General features: G+C 35.8%; 2 protein-coding genes across 3 annotated transcripts in view; one reads left to right on the top strand and one right to left on the bottom strand.

The window, feature by feature from the left end:
- Positions 1 to 19405, top strand: part of LOC110099189 (pentatricopeptide repeat-containing protein At3g06430, chloroplastic) — a 59662-nt gene extending 40257 nt beyond the window's left edge. For both annotated transcript variants that reach the window (XR_003700036.1, XR_003700035.1), the window contains 3 exons: positions 1347 to 1443; positions 15228 to 15298; positions 19376 to 19405. The gene's annotated coding sequence lies outside the window, so the exon portion shown is untranslated. The remainder of the gene's footprint in view (positions 1 to 1346; positions 1444 to 15227; positions 15299 to 19375) is intronic.
- LOC110099187 (pleiotropic drug resistance protein 3-like) lies at positions 173 to 19807 on the bottom strand. Its single transcript, XM_028692961.1, has 17 exons — positions 19378 to 19807; positions 15221 to 15306; positions 10812 to 10896; positions 9735 to 9788; positions 9477 to 9567; positions 7456 to 7757; positions 7096 to 7374; positions 6704 to 7011; positions 6456 to 6616; positions 6273 to 6376; positions 6018 to 6171; positions 5837 to 5950; positions 5659 to 5732; positions 5221 to 5553; positions 4630 to 4920; positions 3096 to 3193; positions 173 to 449 (listed from the first exon to the last, which is right to left on the bottom strand). The coding sequence occupies exons 1-17, from the start codon at positions 19774 to 19776 to the stop codon at positions 173 to 175; spliced, it is 3210 nt and encodes a 1069-aa protein (XP_028548794.1). The 5' UTR covers positions 19777 to 19807.
- Between the last annotated feature and the right edge of the window lie 677 nt (positions 19808 to 20484).

Genomic DNA, 20484 nt, shown 5'->3' with positions numbered 1-20484 from the left:
TCCACGTATCATAGTTGAGGAGAGCTATTGGTGATTATGCATCCAGTTCAAAGTTACCCTTAACACTGACCGAGCAGTTGGAGGTGGTGTTGTAACACTTGGAGCTGAAAGGGGTACTACAAGGAAAGGTAGGGGTCATGGAAGTGCTAATTCAATGGAAGAACTTACCCGATTATGACGCAACATGGGAGTCGTACGAGAGGATGAAGTAGCAGTTTCCGTCTTTCCATTTTGAGGACAAGGTGGAATTTTGGGAGGGGATATTGATGGATTGGTCCCTCCTGGACCGGTCAAGCCGGTCCCTCTTGGACCGGCCCTCGTGTACAGCAGGCAAAACAAGAGTTCCGCTTCCGCCGAGTGAATCCTGACCCCTTTGTGGTGGGGTGTTACAGCTGCAAACTAAGGGAAGCTGGATCGGCCGGCCCAGCAGGCGGTGCAGGGGGAGGAACCTGAAACCAAATCCAGGTAGATTTCAGCCTTCTTGTTGGGCCCAACAAAGCAAGAAATCATAATGTTAGGAGAGTAATCAAGGAGGGAATTAAGAAGGGAAAATCTTCTATTTGATTTCAAATAAGAGAGGAAAATTAATAAGGAAAGAAGGCTGATTTGGGGGCCAATTTGAAAGGGGGATTAATTAGGAGATTTGTCCTAATTAAAAAGGGCAAATTTGGAGGCTGATTTGGAGGAGATTAATTAGGAGATATTTCCTAATTAAAGATGACATATTTGGGGGCTGATTTGGGGGATAAATTGGAGGAGATTAATTAGGAGATATGAGATATTTCCTAATTAAAGATGACTAATTTGAGGGCTAAATTGGAGGAGATTAATTAGGAGTTATTTCCTGATTGGAGGGTTGATTTGGGTGCTGATTTAGGAGTTGATTTGAGAGGGAATTGGGGGAGGCTTGTTTTGGAATTTTTTGTTTTATTATTTTCTATAAGTAGTAGGATTTATGTTATATTTGTATGCATAATTTGAATTGAGATGTTGGGAGAGGGACGAAAGAAGAAAAAATTAACATAGGAGTAGAGAAGGAACCCTAGAGAGAGAAAACAAATTAGAAAGAAATATTTGAGTCAAATATTTATTTTATTTACTTGTCTCTATACTAGTGAAAACTACTTCACTTTATGCGGCCGTGGACATAGACGAACTTCACTGATTCAGAAAGGTTTTCTCACTGTTTTAGACCCTTGCAATTTATTTAACGGTCTCACGCTTTGTTATTGCTCTCGCAATTTTATTTTTTCCAACAACAGCTACCTAATAAATGATGAGAAAATTATGCTTGTTTGTAAAATTCAGTGAATTATCTTGTATTAACAAATGTTTTTATTTTTCAGGCCCCGGAGATTGAAGAATACATGCTGCTTATAATTGATTGGAATTGGCATCCATCATCCTCATACCGAGGACTTTCAGAAGACTAGAATGATGAAAGTGAGATACGATTGCATTGTTCCTTATATTGTTTTTTCTTTCATTATTGGAAAACTAATATTCTTGTTTTTAAAGCTTATATCATACATTATAAGAGAAAAATTATTATCATAATATGAGTTTCTTATTTAAGAGGATGTCTGGCATACATACTAAGTTCTTTTCCTCTTTTATGATAGAAATTTTAAGTGCTAGTTTATTACCAGTCTATTATATCAATGAGAAGATTTCTCTTTTAATCTGTAATAATGGTACACCATGCAATTTAGTTGGCTACAAAACATGTGTAAGTTCAAGGAATGCAGATGAAGTTATTTTTTTGCATTTGGCTTGATGTAAAGTGGCTTTATAACTTAACACCAAACAATTTTAGGCCACTCCCTCAGGTAAAACTATCGCCAAGTAAATGAAACCAATTTGGCCGCAATTTCCTTGCAGAAGTTCAAATAATTCTTTCAACGGATTTATTTATAAGCAAACGAACGCTGAAGGTAACTTCATAGAAATCAAACTAGAAATGTTCATTCAGAGAGTACTCACTGATACAAAGTGGATTCCTTGTAAATTTGGACGAAGTCAATGCCAAGATTCTCTTCAGTTGTTGTTGAGGTAACTTCAAGCATCCAGGTTGCTGGATTATAATTATCTTTAATCTTCGGGATTTTTGGAATTCTCTGTGAAAAAATGGTGGTATTATACTGGTATGATTTGTTGAACTATAAATTGTTCCTTTAAAATGAACGAAGTGTTATTTTTTGAAAGGATAATCAATCCTTGTTATTCACATGCAAGAATAATATAATAATGAAACATTTAGGCTGCAATAGTAGTGTTCTGACAAAGCTCAGAATTTATTGCTGCATTTGATCTAGCATAACGATGCTTATCAAAAACTATAACTTGCATTTTGAAATTGCTTCAATCTAAATTTTAAATCTTTGCTAGGTTCATTGTTATTAACGGAAGTGACATTACAAATTATGATGTAGAAAGTCAAGTTCATAGTTGGTACTTAGAACTATACATATCTAATTGCTAAAGGAGATATGGGGCTCTTTTTCATTGGCATGTGTGTAGTCTTACTGTTCTAAAATATAGATACAAAATCATGCATTTGTAGGCTAACACTTTTTCTCTTTTTATAATTAATATTCCACAAATTGACCAGATACTTGGTGTATTTTAAAGGGTTTTTATCCTTTTATTCTTTTAAAAATAAAGGATCGAAAATCTTTTTGGTAGATAAATGTGATCTACTAAGGAATGCTTTAGTCATCTTTTTACCTTAATGATGTTTATGTCATTAACTTGTAACTTTCATAAAGCTATTACCTATCTTAAATTGATTGAACTGTGAAGGTGTTCTTGATAATCAAAATCCAATTTTAAATTTGCAAAGACATATAAACACACATGAAGAATGCTAAGGGTGGCATTAGAAAATATAATCTTCAATATTTCACACACACACACACACACACACATATTAATTTCAATAATATATATATATAATATTATAGTTGGAGTATGCAACAAAAATTTATTTGAAACTATGGAAACATACCTCAAAATAGCAATAAAGATTCTTTGGAATTTTTTACTTAGTGCTTGCCAAAGTAGATCACTTGGCCTCCTCTTTTCATCAAGCAAACCTGTACAAAGATGAAGCCATCCAATCAATATCCATGCCCATGATTTTAACATGATTATAGAATATATGATGATCATCATCATCATTAATCTTATCCAACTAATATGCAAGCTGTCTTTATGATTCATCATTATTCATTTTTTATGTTCGGTATTCACCATGTGATAACCCTATAATGATATCTTTTTTCCATTTTTAATTTTTTCATGTAACTCATGTCTATATTTTTTTCTCTAGCCCTTCTATACGGTCATTTTCCCGTACCGATCTAGAGGTGTTCTGACAATTGCATATATTAACCCCCCCCGCCCCCCTCCCCCACTCTTAGCCCTTCTACGGACATTTTCCCTACCGATCTAGTGGGTTATGCTTTCATTTTTATTTTGCACATTGTCATTTTAGCCATTCAAGAGAATGTAATTGAGCATGTGATGTTATTCTCTCCCTTCTCTATATAATAAGGGGATACATCTTACTAGGAAAGGACACTTGAATATTAAACCAAAAAAAAGCTCTTGCATGAAATAGCATTTGCTCCCCCCTTGTTGGCTCTTCCTTAATCCTCTGCTCGCCTCTTGTTTATTCTTCCTCCTACTACCACACCCCTCCCCCCATCCTCTTTCTCTCTCTCTCTCTTCTTTCCATCCTCCTGGAGAAGATAGCTTCTTATGTTTTCCCTTGAAACTCATGGCTAAGCCCAAGAAGAACAATTTTCATTGAGTTGCTTCATTAAACACCTACCAACGATAAACTTTCAGTGCTAGTTTTCCTTTTTGGGGTTGGCCATAATAGAGAAATAGTTTGATTAAACAGTAGAAATCGAAATGCAATTAACCATAGGCTTAAGCTTATGTATCTGTGAACATCCTTCTAAATGAAACGATGCTCACATGGGACTATTTCACCAAAGAACGCCAGTGTATTTCTCTTAAGAATAATTATATGAATTGATAAAACTTGTTTCATTCATATTCATTATCATGCATATGTTGCGGTAAAAGTATTTTTCTAATTTGAAATGATGGATTGCAAAATTATCATATGGAAGAGATGATAGATTAGCGCCTTTTTGAGGATAAGATTGTAAAAAATAAACTCAGACTGGGCACATACAAAGGAGTCTACAGTGTTCACTAATAAAGTTGGTTGATAGAATCATATTGAGACATTGGAAGGAATAGTGCTAGACTAAAGGTTTTGGCTAGAACTGTTAAGAAAGGCATACATAAATTGAAATCAACACATCATGTTTCACTTTCCAGAAGTTAATTGAGAAGAAGCATTCATATTGGCAACCCAAATTGTTCTAAAATGGCACACAAAAAGAGTACAGAAAATATTTTATATGCTATTACTAGCCAAGAGTAGGTAAGGGATTGGGTATGCGTCTTAGTTTCTGCACCATTGCATTGCAATGATAAGGTGAACTCAGTATTAATTCCACGAATAAGTATTTTATAATACAAAAATATTGAAATTTGTTTTAGTTATTATCTATTTGTGACTGAAATGGGTAGTTACGTGATATATGTTACCTCGTCAAATGACTCAAAAATATCAATGCTTGGTTGGTGGATGGTACAAATTACTGTCCTTCCCATCTCAGCAATATTTTTTACAGCACGCATGACAATTGCTGCTGATCTAGCATCTACACCTGATGTTGGCTCATCCATGAACAAAATTGATGGATTAGCCACTAGCTCCACTGCGATTGTTAGCCGCTTACGTTGTTCTGTAGATAAGCCATTTATGCCTGGTATTCCAACTAAAGCATCTCTTAGTCCATCTAGCTCAACTGTTTCAAGGACAGCATCAACAAACTCCTGCATATTACATCTCAGGTTAACCTTTAGATATCAAGATATAGAACAAACTTGTACTATTTGAAAGTTAGAAGCTTTCCTTATGTGTTGGACTAAGATAGCTTGTTACTACTTTTTAGGTGCATGTAGTTGGTTTGCTCATCCGTGTTTATGGTATATTTTGGAATGTCATTGAGTTTTCATGGGTTACTGTTATATCTAAATGTGTAGAAGGCATTTTAATGTGTCCTTTATACTGAATAATCATATTATTTTATTATTTTGTTAGTTTAATAAATTAGATGAAGCATAATGGCTTACAGCTCTAGTTTGTGGATCAACATCTGGTGGAAGGCGTAGGGAAGCTGAAAACATAAGTGACTCTTTGATTGTGATTTGTGGAGAGTGTATGTCATTCTGTTCACAATAACCTGATACCCTCGCAAATGTTTCTTGGATTTTAGGATATCCCCCAATTCTTATATCTCCTTCAATCATGCCACCTGTTTTCCGCCCACATAGAACATCCATCAATGTAGTTTTTCCAGCTCCACTGACTCCCATCAGAGCTGTAAGAACACCAGGTCTAAAAGCGCCTGTGATATCTTGGAGAAGTTGTAGTCTTTTAGACCCAAAACCTCGATCTCTCATTTCCTTGACAAAGGGAGAGAACATTGGTTTCATGATTAATCGAAGACATCATAATAGTTAGCAACTTAAATAATAATGGTAGAACTAATGGAAGGTGAAGAAGAATACCTTTGGTGTATCAATGAAGTATTGAACATTTTTAAATGTCATGGTTAGTTGCTTAAATGGTATGACCATTCTCCCTGCAAACAGTCACAAACACAGTTGTTATGACTGAATTAGATGGTTTAATTTAAGAAAAAAAATCTGTGTTCGCCTTCAGGCATATCATTGTTATTTTTCTCACCTTCTATTTGTTCATGAGTTTGGATGAGACCCGCAGAACTTTTGCTTTCAACTTCTCTGCTCTTCTGTAGGCTTGGTTGTTGTTTTGAAATAGTCGCCTTAGAGTTTCTAGGATCTGTGTTGCCAGAATTCAGTTGCTATAGTTATTTTAGGCATTAACTTCATGATGTCCAAAAACTTACTATTTGAATAAGTCAGTGCCAATGCAATGCCGATGTTCAAAAGCAATGTGAAACCAAATAAAGCTCCTATTGACAGCCAGTAAAAGTAGTTTTTAAAATCTAGACCCTGGCTCTTCAAAATATGCTGCCCAAGTGTCATGTTTTCTGATGACAACTGCCAAGTTTAAAATAAGAAAAAAAAAATTATTTATATGAGTATTGGCCTAAAAGATGCTTATTGTTGTATTTAACTAGTTGGATCAAATGTAGCAAAACCTTCTGCCATCTGGGAGCTTGGAATTCGTTAAGGGATAAAGCTATCTGCGCATATGTTGCCGGTGAAAACCAAAATGCCCAGCGTAGCCAAAATGGGAATGAGTCTGCACCAAGAAACATTTGCTCTAGCAATAATTCATATAAATGCTTTTCTTGGACTGATAGAAACTCATAAAATCTTACATTTTGGAAGAATGAACCCTCCAAACATAAAGGATATTACTAAAGCTAAATTTCCTAAAAGGGATGATGTGTGCGCTGTTCCTGTTATTGATGCTAGAAAACGGAAAATAGATGTTGATGTTTGATGGAGTATGAATAGTAGAAGGAACTGGCAGAAAAACCTGTTAAGCATTGAAGGAAAAAGTTGCATTTGTTAACAATCATTTTGACCAAGGGGACAAAAATACTTTCACCACAAATATGCTTACCTCTGTAACTCAGGAGCGTAACCAATAACATAGTAAGTTAACGCTGTCCAAATGAAGGACTCCACCAAAGAAAGTGGTATCTTCAAAAGGGAGATGGGAATTGAGTATGCCCATGCTGGATAGAAGAGTAAGTCTCTTTGTTTATAGAATACAGGTAGTCTAACAATAGATAGAGACAGCTCTTCAATTCCATTTGCCATAATCCTGGTGATGGTGTAATAGAAAGAGCTAACATAGTAACTTGAATGCTCTAAATCAACTTGCATGTGCAGGAAGACTGTCATTGTTATTATGGCAACAATCATAATCTGGAGAAATACTATGCATGAGTTTGTGCATTTTAATAATAAGTAATGCATAAATGAACTAGATATATTGAAATAACTGATCACCTGAATAATTTTAGCTATGTAAACAAATTTATCCCTCTTCATAAGTAGAAACTCTCTAGCCATACAAGTTTTGAACAACTCCCATTTGTTCAAGTAAATTGCAGCAAAAGCTATATCATTTTCAGTGTCCTGTGATTTTGTAGAAAGTTCTAAAAGTTCTTCCAGCTTCTCACCAGTTCTACTGAACTTGAACTTTTCTGAGAATTGATCTGCAGTGACGTACCTATAAGGAATGCTTGTGTTGCTCCAATATTGTGCTTGGTCCTTTTCTGAAATGACCTAAATCAAGTCTAAGATAATTATTTTTTTATCACTTTAAACAAGCATGTAAATGAAAATTGATGCTACTGAAGCAAGTACCTCTTGAAGGAAGTCAGCAATGCCTTTCCTTTTTGGGCATATGAAACCACAATCCTGAAAGAAGTGAAGAACACGGTCACGTGGCCCATGATATATTATTTTCCCTTCCGACATTAATATTATGTCATCAAAGAGGTTAAAAGTCTCAGGCGCTGGTTGAAGAAGAGAAATTAGAGAAGTAGCTTCCATAATATGCACCAGCTGCTGAATGCAAGAAATTATCTGAAATGTTGTGGAACTGTCCAGTCCGTTTGATATTTCATCCATGAAAAGTGCTCTGGTTGGTCCAACCATCATTTCTCCTGCCATTTATTAAAATAACTGCAGTAAATTGTAGTTTTCAAAAAAAAAAAAAAAGGAAAATATGGGAGGGCTCTTTAGCCATACACTAATATATATTTGCTCTAAGCAACTTCAATGAATTGTTTGCTTTGCTGACATTTCTATGCAGTGTTTTTTATTAGCTGATGTTAGTTGCTTGCTTTGCAGACATGTTTAAATAATAATTTCTTAAAAGAAATTTAGTTCTATTTTTCTGGCAACTTAATGTTGCTCACATGAGGCCATATCTAGATGTTAGAAAAAAAACATCAAAGAAAGAAAAATCATAATTATCATAGATCATTTATATAATAGGGCATTCTGTAAATAAGAAATCACAAACAAAATACATTCCATTTGATAAATAATAATATTGTCATCTAAGAGCTAATTCTGAACAAGATGGGCCAACCGTGATGATGCCAATCATGATCCTTACGATGATTATCATGATTACCATATTCTGCCAAAATCTCATGTAAGAGTTCCACCAAAGGCTCTCATAGTCTCCTAATTTGTTACCTTCTCCTGATGTTCAATTTAAAAGATATCTTGCCAAACACATGAAATGCTTCTAAAATGTGTTCCCTTTACATGAACACACCTCCTCCTTTGGTTTCCCCCAAAGTTAGGTTGAGATCTAAGAGGATTTTCATGATGATGAGCATCATTTTAGTGATGAATTTGAGCTCCATATTGCAGCAAAGGTGTTTCCAAGCTTATAACAAGCCATGCCTAAGCCTTTTTTTTATCACTAATGAACTTTATAACTTGCTTTTAAACTATTCCTAGGCATTTTCTTGCCAATCAGTTCTATATAACAATTTTATTGCGTCTCCTATGGCCCAAGTTGAGTCGCAGTTTGACAAGATTGAAGGTCCTAGCATTGAGTTTCCACTCCAAGTTCAGCATATTGGGTTTGTGTTAACTTTGTTGAGTAATACACCACTTAGGATTCATTGTTGCCTCTGTGACTGCAGTTTATAATCCATTTTTCCTGCTGCTAGCCACAAATTTTTTTTGGCTGCTTTTGCATTGTTAGTTGCTTCATCCACCTCGGTGGCTTGTGTCAAACTCTTCTGTGGAAGAGTTCTTTTGGGGCTAATAGAGTTGATGCAAAACACGAAGGCCCAAGCATGATGATGCTCCTTATGTTCTCATTTTATATTATGTTATGTCGTCTTATTATTAAGTTTATGTTTAGGCAAAAGATCTCAAGTGTCATGCTAATATGCTATTATGACTATAATTATTAGTGATTGTTTTGTCATTACAAATTATCTAAGATTCAAAATGTAAAAATTTCTTGCTATATATATATAGGGTTTAAACTCTTTTTTCTTATGGTGATTTATAAAATAAAATGAGTTTGTAAATCCTATTGCCTGCATCACAGGAACCCCTCTTTCCTTCTTTAAGTGAGATCTTGTAGTAAAAGCTCTCTTCTAAACTGTATGAGAAAGTCTAGTCAGCTATCTTCAAGCTACTTCTACTTAGTTGCTTTCTATTTCCCCGTGTTTTTATTTTTTCCTATCAGCTCCATGCTTCTACCATTGCTAACACTGCTATCTAGATAAATTTCAAGCAACGCCAAAGTAAACATCAATCTTCAAGTTATTCAAGGTGAGAAAGAGTGATTACAATGCAAATAGGGATATTAATGATTATTAAAAACATCTGAAGGGGTTGTTCTGGGCAACCTGTTGTTAACCTTCTCTTCTGACCACCTGATATCCCCCTTCTCATCGTGTCACCAACCTTAGTTTCAGAGCAAATGTCCAATCCAAGGATCTGCATTAAAGCAAGCAATATGAATTAGAATACTATTTCAAAGCAATTGAAAGGGACTCGGCATGGCCCTTGACACACTCACATACAAACAAAGTCAATTACAGTAGGGAAACAGAATGTATTCCATGTTATTAAGTATTGGGAGTTAGGCTGTTAAGTTTGTTTACCTTCAAAATATAATCTGTTTGAAGGCTTGTTTGCAATCCCGCAATAGAAATTCCCTGTTATAGGAGCATGTAGTACAATAAACACTTATAATTACTTTGTCAATGAAATTGCAGAGTTTAATTGAATATTAGCGCCTTGTCCATTAAAATTTTCATTCTTTTTATCAAGAAATTTCATGAACCATTTATGTTAGAAAATGCATGGGATATGGATCATCCACTCTAATAGAAAAACCAATTAAAGTAACACATACGAATGCTACTCATCATCTCTTTGAAGGCTCATGAATCTGGCCTTTGAACTTTAAAATTCTTTTAAATGTGCTTATGAAGCTACATTTTTTCTAGGTGCATATAACAAGCTAATGCATTTGCATGTGGGTTAAAAACTTTACAAACTTGAATAAAATTCCCCCCTGGGGCTTGGGGATTCAATAGTTTAAAATAATTCAAACTATCTATGATGCATTTGCTTATACTAATGGCAGTGAAAGATTGGATGCACCTTCATGTAAGTGTCTATAACAGGATCCGGAATAATTCCGGCTTGTTTCTCCCTTCTTGCTACCTCTCTTATGATATCTGATGTGAGGAGAAAACCAGCTTAATTATTCTCAACAGTTGAGTTTTTGAAGTATGGTAGTGCAGTCTATTACCTTCTCTGTCACCTACTCCTTGACATCTTGCTGCAAAATCAAGAGTTTCTCGTACTGTCATTTGAGAAATATGAAGGTCATGTTGGCTTATATAAGCTGATGTTTTCTCAGGGACAAAGTCTTCTAGCTTAAAGCCATTGTAAGTGATATTCCCTGTTATCTGTGATATAAAACCTTTTCTTCGGTCAATTTTAGGAAGAACAGCTAAGAAATTAAAACAATAACTTATATGAGCATGTTAGAAGTGTTATTCATTCTTATGAGTACTGTGTTGAAATCATACAACTCTTAATTCTTTTCTGCATCAGGGTTCTTGTTATTTCCTCTTTTTGATGAATTGAAATTTTCATAATTAATCATCATGGACTTGTTTCTTTAATATCATGGGTAGTTTAAGTGAAATATGGTGTACGTAGCTTACCTTAAGAGGTGGTATAGCTTTCCCTGCAAGTGCTAACAGTAATGTTGTTTTACCGGACCCAGGAGGTCCTAGTAGGAGGGTCATCCTGCATCACGCAACATTTTAACAAAAAAAAAGGATAATTTTATACATTTAGGAAACTTGTAGTGAAAAGAAAATAAATATATCAAATAAACAAATTCTGCTGGCTTCAGAGAAGGTGACATGCATGTGGCCGTATTTTCTTATGTTTTTTTTTTCATGGAACGTTAAGGAAATGTTGTATGCAGGACATTTATTATTATTTTGCTGACTGAAATTGTTTTCTTCAAATTAAGTGTAAAGATTGTATCCATGAATATGTTAGCATACTTTCTTTCGGCCATAGAAATTCATGAAATTATGGTACTTTATCCAACAAATTAACGTTTTGCTCGAGTTAAGAAGCTTATCAGTCAAACTTGCTGATATTTTTCAACAAAGAACAAGCATATCTTCCCTTCGTTTCCATGATTCTCATGATGATTTTCAAAATTTTTATTTTGAAGTTTCTAGCTGCGCATTGAACTTGTTCCATTTTATATCTTGAGTATTATTTTTTGCTCCGAAATTCCAAATTATATTTTAAAATTATTTGATCCTTCTCTTTTTAGTTATTATGTCTTTAATGGTTAATGTTATTGGTAGTTGTGGCCATCATTTGAAAACCCTATAGAAAATCACTTGCCCCATCTTTTGTCTTTGTGTCAATAAATGCAAGAATGAATAATTCATCATTGGTTATCTATTTTGATTTATTATTAAAGTTTTGGGATTTTTTACATACCTAACACTTCAAACTATTATATTTACTTATCTAACACCCAAAGTATATTATTTACATACCACCCAAATACACCTTGTTTCATCTAAATTACCACTCCGTTATCCTCACTATCAGACCCGTCACATCTTCATCGCGAGAGCAGGTTTGCTCTTCGTCTTCTCCATTTTTGCGGCGTTATCAGATCGGAGGTATAGAATTGAGCTCGATGTGAAGAAAAAACCCCTATCAGCCCGATCCCTGGCATCTTCTTTGGTTTCACAGTTTATTTTTTGTCTTCTTCAAAGTGTCCAGAAGGAGCTCGCGGCTACAGTATTAAACAAAACTACAATTACAGTATTAAACGAAATAATCCCTGCTTCTTGCATCAGCACCGTCTGTGCTTAACCAACTATCTTAGTAATATATTACCACTATTGTATATATACAATAGGCTCATGACTTACGCAAGGATGAATTAATGAAAAGCTTCTTCAGTGAACTACATCCTTTTTTCATTCTCTATTTTCCGCTGTTATTGTATTTCTTCTTCATGTTTTAGTTTCTTGAGTTTAGCGTCTACACAGATCCCACTTGCCTCCTCCCCCACCTTGGCATCACCATTATTCATGCAAGCACTCAACAATGCGTGGATGGCAATACCGGGTTGGAGGGAAGGAAAGAGCAAGATTTGAGGTGAGGGGCGAAGATTTGACAGTCGGGACTGAGGCCATCGAAACGTAGGATCGAGAAGAGGATGAAGGGTTGGTGGGAAGGGAAGAAGGAGAGGGATTTGATGGCGGCATTGAAGAGTGGGAGGTCAGGGCTGTGGTCAAGGAGAAGAAGATGGCAGGCGAAGTAGGGGTGGCAGATGGAAGAGGAAGTGGCGGCGAGGGTGGTGAAGAAGGAAGGGGAGAAGAGGTGGAGCTGGCGGCGGAGGACGTGGGAGAGGATTTTGGGGAGGCGGTGGCGAGCAACACAATCGGACGAGTTTTGATGGAGAGGAAGATGAAATGTTATTTTAGAAAATAAATTACGTTTTAGGTGTTAGGTGTGTAAATAGGCAAGTGTAGGTGTTGAATGAGTAAATAAGAAACTTTGAAGTGTTATGCATGTAAAAATCCCTAAATTTTTTTATTATGGACTGTCACTGGGTTGATTCCTATTCCATTTTCCTCCAGAAACTTATTTTATTTTGTTTAATACTCACTAACATAGTAGGTGAATTATGTTCTCTTTTGCCAATTTTCTTTTCCCAAAGCTTATTCATTTGGGGTTTGAATCTTTATATTTTTAAAATTTGACCTCCATATGGCAACTCAATTGAATGCAACGATGATAGTGAATGATATGTGTAGTTTTACAAATAATCAATTCAAGGCATCCCATTTGCATGTTAAAGAGAATTAAATCATTGCATATTTCATAAAATGAGCTATCCCGATTTGTTTATAATGTAGAAATTATCTTTGGAATGGTCACTTGGGTGGCTAACTAAAGCGTTCATGTTACTTTGGTTCTGGTGTACCTGGTGATAACTATCTAAAATTCTAATTTTGTTTAACTTGATGCATTGGAACCTTAATGGGTCAATGTGTTCCATTTGGATTCTCTGGAGTCAAGTGCAGCAAATGACCAAATTAGGTGTTTGTTCAAGCTCTGATGATCCTTAGGGACTAAACCTAAATTGAGCTTATGTAACAATTTTGGCCTGATGGGTCCAATTGCACCTAATTCGATCAAATGAGTTAAGTGGGTTTAATAGGCTTGGTTGTTCTAATCACAGGTCTAACCTAAGTGCATGGCCTAATTAGAATGGGTTTGATCGTATCATGATTAATGTGAGAAGCTTGATCAGCTAGGATGAGTGACTTGGGCCTATAGTAGTCCAAGGTGTTTGAGGAGCCGCTTAATGGTTTAAGTTTTCAAAATGGGTCACTTATTATTTAATTTGATTTTGTCTTAGTTTATGTCAGAGGGACCTTTAGATGGGCATGGATTCTAACTGTGTCCTCATATAAGTAAAGGGTCTTGTTTGGCTGCACATTACACCAATTTAATCAAGTGGGGTTAGGTATGCCATAGTGGCTTAGGATATGTCTCAATTGACATGTTTGATTCATAAAGGCACCCAGACCATCTTCCATGGGCTCATTAGGTTTGAGCATACTTTATAGATGTTGTAAGTAGGATCTCAAGATAATAAGGGTGTATCTCAATGCCAGTAATGAGTCATGGGCGATCATAAAGATCTTAGTTCCACCTATGGGTCATAGGGTTGACATTAACGGGTTCTAAAGCACCTATACATCATAAGATTGTGAAGGGTAATTAGGGATGATGCTCAATTGCAAGTTGAAAATTGTGACTTGTCCCAAAAAGGAGGCCAATAAGGAGGAGCCCTCAATCTCTATCACGAATTTATTGGGTTGCTCATCCACAACCTTTAGATTGGGTCATCTCAACCTCTAGAAGGGGGACTGTACATATTGCTCTTAATCACTTCCATAACTTTCTTCTGTTGTCTCACTAATCACCTTTAGGTCATGTTATCTCTACCTCAAGAAGGACCATTTTGAATACCCTTAATAACTTCTACGATCTTTTTGTGCCGCTTTGTCATCCTCCTTTATCTTTAGGGGATAATTGTCTAAGTCATTGTTAGCTACTTTCTTAAACACAACGTTACCTCAACAATCGCTGCCTTCGCCTCTTGGAGAAGACATGTCTAAACCATTTTCGGTGGCCTCTCTATCCTTAAAACTCTACCTCAACTATCACTGAAATATTATTCTACCTTATCTCTAAGATGAGGATGTGCTCAACCTTTGTCAATGGCTTCCTCAACCAACCTTTGTTGCTTTGCCCACCACTCTCAAACATGACATCTACATTTTCATGACCTTCTTGCACTATTTTGCCCATTGTCTTCAAATCAAAATGTTTTCACCTCATGAAGGCCTGCTTTGATTGACATTAGTCACCTCCATTACCTCCTTTGCTTCATCTAAAACACATTGTTCTCACTTCTAAAAAAGAGAACTGTCTTGATTGTCCTAAGTGACCACCATGATCTTCATGCACTGCACCCTTTCTACCCAAAGGTTATGCTGCCTTAACACTCAAGTGAAGGAGACTTGTTCCATTCATCTTTAGTGGCTTAAACGAATTGCCTATACTGCCTCATCCACCCCGGTGGCTCTTGCTACATTCGTTTCCAAGAGTAGGACAATTTCAAAAATCAAACTTATTACATCACCAACATCTATGATACCAGTTAAGCCTATTTCTTTTTTACTTGAAATTGATGCTTTCTTTAAGTTCGAAGAAGGATGAACCATTGTAATATATCCACTATCTTTAAAAATAATTTAAAATTGTCCTTTTCCGATGCTTTCACTTTTTCCGTTTCATAATTTCATTATAAAAATATCTAGCCATTTTAATTATTTACTCATATTTGTGAATTATCGTTCATAATTGAGGGATTCAAATCTCTATTCACGAAATTGGTAACCTATTGTTGGTCATTTATCACATAAATATTCAACAACAACATTATTGTTCTTCACTCATTAAATCAACACTTAATTTTTTTTTCTTAAATGCGTCTTAATTTCAATTATACCTTGCAGGTTTGAGAATGCCACTAACATCTTTCAGGATGCTAACTTCAGCCTCTCTGGAGTTGATTCGACAGCCTCTGGTGAGTCCCTGCATATTAGCAAATAAATTACATTTATATGCAACTTTATGATATATTAAACAAACAAAATTATTAATAGGCCGGCATAATTAACATTTAATGGATGTAACTGGTAGGCCCCACTTCTCCCAATATAAAAAATAAATTAATTTGAATATTTTATATAATAAATATCTAGGGCTCCAAAAATTCGCACCTCAACCTCTCCATGCATGCATGTCTTTTGTTTGATAGGGAGAGTTTTAATGAGTCTAGGTTCCAAGGTAAATTTTCAAAAGGCAGGTTGGGTTTTTAGATAAGACACTGCCCAAAGATTTCACCCTCATTTTGCGAGGATTTTATGATCCGAGTTCTGATTTTCTATAGGCGCAAGCCCCTATAGTTAACTGCCCCTCTCGATAACGAGAGAGAACTTTCAATTAAGGCTAGTTGTGAAATAAGAACCAAGTACCTAGCATATAGTAGCAGCAATTTTAGGGATTGAATTTTCAAGTGTTGAGAATTTTTAAGATTTTAAATTTATCATCATATGCTTAAAACGGGTGAGGTGGGAAATGAGATGATTCCGATTAAGATTCATAGTTCCGTCATCCGTGACTATTATGGTTTCTGGTCTACTTAGTGAGAAGATGTAGTCGACCCAACCTGACAGAAGACATCTAATCGGCATCCATGGATTACTTCGTTCAAATACATCTTGTAGATCTGGGCTGATATTTGTCTAAGGAGATACACTTGAGTTTACCTTAGCTGACAAAGGGGCTTTATGTCTATCAAATATATCATATGATTCATTACTCAAGAACTTCAAATCGTTAGAGAACATACTGGCTTTGGTCGTGATTGTAATATAGTGGCATCATTTTGCAGCAAAATCACCCGATAAGAGGGCACGTGCCACGTCGCTGCTAGCGAGAGACTATTTGAGAATGAATCTTAGTGATACACCTGACACGATATTTTTTCTTTGTGAGCTGAGGTTAATTTCAAATTTATTAAGACGTCAAACAAACAGTTGTAGAAGATGGATGAGTTTTAGTTTTAAGTTTTTAGGTAATAGATTTCATTTAAAAAATTCAGACTTTGATTTGATTTTGAATTTTAGAATTTTAATAGAATTTTAGTATTGACCCCCTTACATTGATATTTACATCAGCACGGTTATCATTGAAGTTACATTAAAGTTACTTTAAATTTCTGTATTTTGCATTCCTATTTAAATATTTTGAAAATAGGATCCTCTATGATTGAGATTTCCTATCAACACGGTCATCATCAGAAATTTTTAAATGATTGCACGAGTCGAATCTGATCGGGTCAGATCAGCCTGATCGGATCTGCTCGGGCTGATCGAGTCAGATCGAACTGGATCAGGCATGAGTTGAATGGGTCAGGTTAGCCGAATTAGTCTTCCTTGCACAGAGAGATCGAGTGAGAGAGGATGTAGGGGATCGGGCTGGGATCTGCGTGCGGTATAAGGAAGTCAAGTTGAAGGCTGGGTCGGCAAGTGCTGCAGGAGGATAGACATGTTTCATGCGAGATCCGATTGCGCTCGGGTTGCAACTATCGTCATGTAATTCAGCATAGAGGGTTGTGGTCGTGCAGAGGTGGTTGAGGCGGATGAGGTCGCTCTTTCCGGACTTCTATGTGCGGTCTCGGTTGAAGACGCGCTATACAGAGAGATCCGGAGAGGGAGAGAGAGGATTGGTTGCAGCTCCTACGTGCGGATTATTGTCTATTGCTGTGCGATGCAGGCGGGCTCGATTGTGGCTTCCTGCATTCGGTATAGAGAGATCGGGAAGGATGACGAGAGGCTTTGCCTGCGATTCCTATGTGCGTGAGTTCAGATTGGGAGAGATCGACTGATTTTCTGCATGCGGAGAGAAGCGAGGAGAGATTATTGGGTTTGGACATCGGACATAGGTTATGGTTCGGTACTTAATACTGAACTCGGTACTATGGAATACCCGCACTGAGCTCGGTACTGTGGAGTACCGAGCTCATACAAAGCTCAGTACCGAGTAAGAGGTGATGTGGCGCATTTTCATTGGGCTCTGGACGTCATCTGGTGTCCGAACCCAATAATTTCCCAGGGAGTCTTGGCTTTGTTGCTAAGTGCGACAGAAAGAGATGAGAGAGAGAGAGCTTGCGTGCGAATGAACCGAAAGCAAGAGCTGTTCTATTCAATGTTTAAAATTGTGTATTCGGGTATTGAGGCGTTTTTCATTCGTGAGGTGAGGTGTAAGCCTCAAGGCGTTTTGAGGCGTAAGCCTCAAAATCAAAAGATTGCGTAAAAACATAAAATGATAAATTTTTTAAATACTAATGAGTGAATAATATAAAACATAAAAAAGCATAAGATATGAAGTGAAATCAAAATATCTCAATAATAAGACAACATGAAATATAGTTCAACTCAAAATTCTATCTTTCCCAAATCCCAGTATTCTTTTCATTAACATATAATTCCAATTTCTAAAAATAAATAGCAATGACATATCACATAAGAACTCATAAATCATCAGCACTGTCATCACTAAGGGGTTCTTCATTTGAATCATCATTATGATGAACTGCTCTCTCCCCTTCCTCCTTTCCTGTAGAGTCCAATGTCGGGCATTTACTTCAAGATTTACGTTAAGTTTTAATATATATAGCGTGAGGCGTAAGCTTCATGCCAGTGAGGCGAGGCGGGCCTTAAGGCGGGCCTCAACCAAGTTGAGGCGCAAGCCACATAACAAAAACTCGAGGCGTAAGCATCGAGGCGTTTTTTACTAGAATTGCGCAAAGGCGGGCCTCATATTGCGCAATTTTAAACCATGCTCATTTCTAATATTTTCTAACCAAGTCTTTTCAGGTCTACCTCTACTTTTCTTAATAAAAGTCGAATCTAATACATCTACTCTCTTAACCGGGTCATTGGAAGGCCACCGTTTTATGTGACCAAACCATCCAAGTTAACTCTCTCTAATCGTATTTGCCATTGGAGCTACTCCAACCTTTTCACGTATATACTCGTTTCAATTTTTTTTTCTATTAGAGTAAAGCCCACTCATCTACCTGAGCATTCTCATCTTTGCAACACTTAACTTAATATTATGCCTCTTTTTTACTGGACAACATTATGCGCCATAAAACATTGCAAGTCTCACCATCTTCTTATAGAAGTTTCCCTTAAGTTTGAGGGGTACTTCTTGATAGAAAATACTTGAGTTCGCAAGTAACCCTAAGGGAATACTTGAGTTTGCAAGCAAACCTATCACTAATTGGAGGAAAACACCGAGAAAATAAGCAAAAACTGGGCGAAAACAGCCCCCAAAATAGTAGATTGCAATAAGGGAAACAAAGCACAACACACAAAAAGCAAGATATAAGTGATCCTCTACTCGAGAGGAGGATCAATCTCTAATAAATATAAAAATCATAATGGAAATTAACCAACTATATAACAAGAGTGAAACTTGGTTAACTTTCATTATGATTTTTGTATTTATTTTAATTTAATAAATGACAATATATAATAATAATAATAATAATATAATCTCACATACACCCTAATACCCAAAATACCCTCATATTTAAATAGAAATACCCTCATATTCGGAGTATTAGGGCGGCTAAATTAGTTTGGGATTAAATTATGTATTTATTAATAATCGTGGGACTATTTTGAGCTTTAATTTATCGAAAACATAGGTATTTGAATGTGTGAAGGGAGGTACCTTGAAAGTTCCCTTGAGTGAGTTCCATAGACTTGGGAGTGGCTTCCCATCAACTACCTCGCATCGAGCATCCACTGAAAGATTTTTGTATCTTATTGCTATTGTTGGCAGCTTCACTCCCACTCTACAAAAAATTTGCGTGTCTTGATGCATCCACTAATGTAGAAATTTAGAAAAAAAAAAAGGAATTTTATCAAAGATAGTTTCTATTATTCAAAGTATGTATGCTTCTTTTAATTGATAAAATACATGTATAAAAATAAATTTTAAGTAGGCTTTTATTAACTAGTAGATCACTTTTTTATTTCTTACATGCTTAAGCAATAACAAAACTATTCTAATTTTTTTTTTACAGACTTCATATGCCTGATCATCAAAAAAAAAAGAAGCAGAAGAAGAAACCATACTATACCTTCTGATTCTTTCTCTAAGTTTCTTCAGCAATTTCTGATTATCTTCCTCAACATTCTTGACAAGCTTCTCTATGAAAAGGTGTCTTTCTACTGCTTCTATCTGAGTGACATCCACAACTCTCATGATGCCATGCTCGCCCTCAGGAAGCTTCAAGAGGGACAATCTCAGCCGCCTCCTCGTCGGCAGTCGCTCGATTGCACCCCATTGAAGCTGCAACTCCTCATCATTATGATCACCAAGATCATTTTCAATGGTGTCAGCGCCGCCTTCATCACCGATGATGGATGACAAACTCCAGGAATTTGAAGAAGTTTTGTCAAAAGGCGATGAAGGTTCTGCCATCTCTACCGGCTATTACCAGCAGGAGAATCAGTAGCATAAAAGTGGCTCTGTTCAGAAGCTTGTGATATAAACTAAATGGCTTCTTAATATATAGAAGCTGTTCACGTCATGGAAGAATAAGGTGGTGTTATATTGGAAGTTTGGAAGAAGTTGCCATATTGTCTGTATCTTTGAGCTGTATTTTCTTAGTATTTATTCTTTTTGTGTGAGTGGAGAGAAGGGCTGCCAAAGCCTTTGGACAATAAACTTTTGTAAAGAGTAAAAGCTCAAAATATTCCGTAGATTATTGATAAATAATATTTTATGTAATCACAGAGTTTCGTATTGGTCTAATTTAGTTGCAAAGTTTAAAATAAGAGTTAAAGTTAATTCCAGTGTTAAATATGAAGTGTATTTTAGATATATTTTTTTTAAGTAAAATCTAATTTAATTGTAATTTTTATCATGTTAGATTTTGTTTTTAAAAAAATATATATAAAAAACACTTTTTATATTTAACTTTGGAGTTAATTTTAACTCTTATTTTAAGCTTTGTAATTAAATTGGTTCAATTTTTAATAGTTGAGAGATTAAATTGGAGCAATATAAAGTTTTGAAATTAATTTGGACATTAATTAATTATCAGACAACTATTTTGAGCTTTGTCTCGGTTCGTAAATAATATTCCAGAGTCAACTTAATAATGCTTCAGAGAATAAGGAATAAGAA

This window comes from Dendrobium catenatum, unplaced genomic scaffold (genome assembly GCF_001605985.2).
Source record: "Dendrobium catenatum unplaced genomic scaffold, ASM160598v2 fragScaff_scaffold_203, whole genome shotgun sequence".
NCBI lineage: Eukaryota > Viridiplantae > Streptophyta > Magnoliopsida > Asparagales > Orchidaceae > Dendrobium > Dendrobium catenatum.
This window is presented reverse-complemented; position numbering and strand designations above follow the sequence as displayed.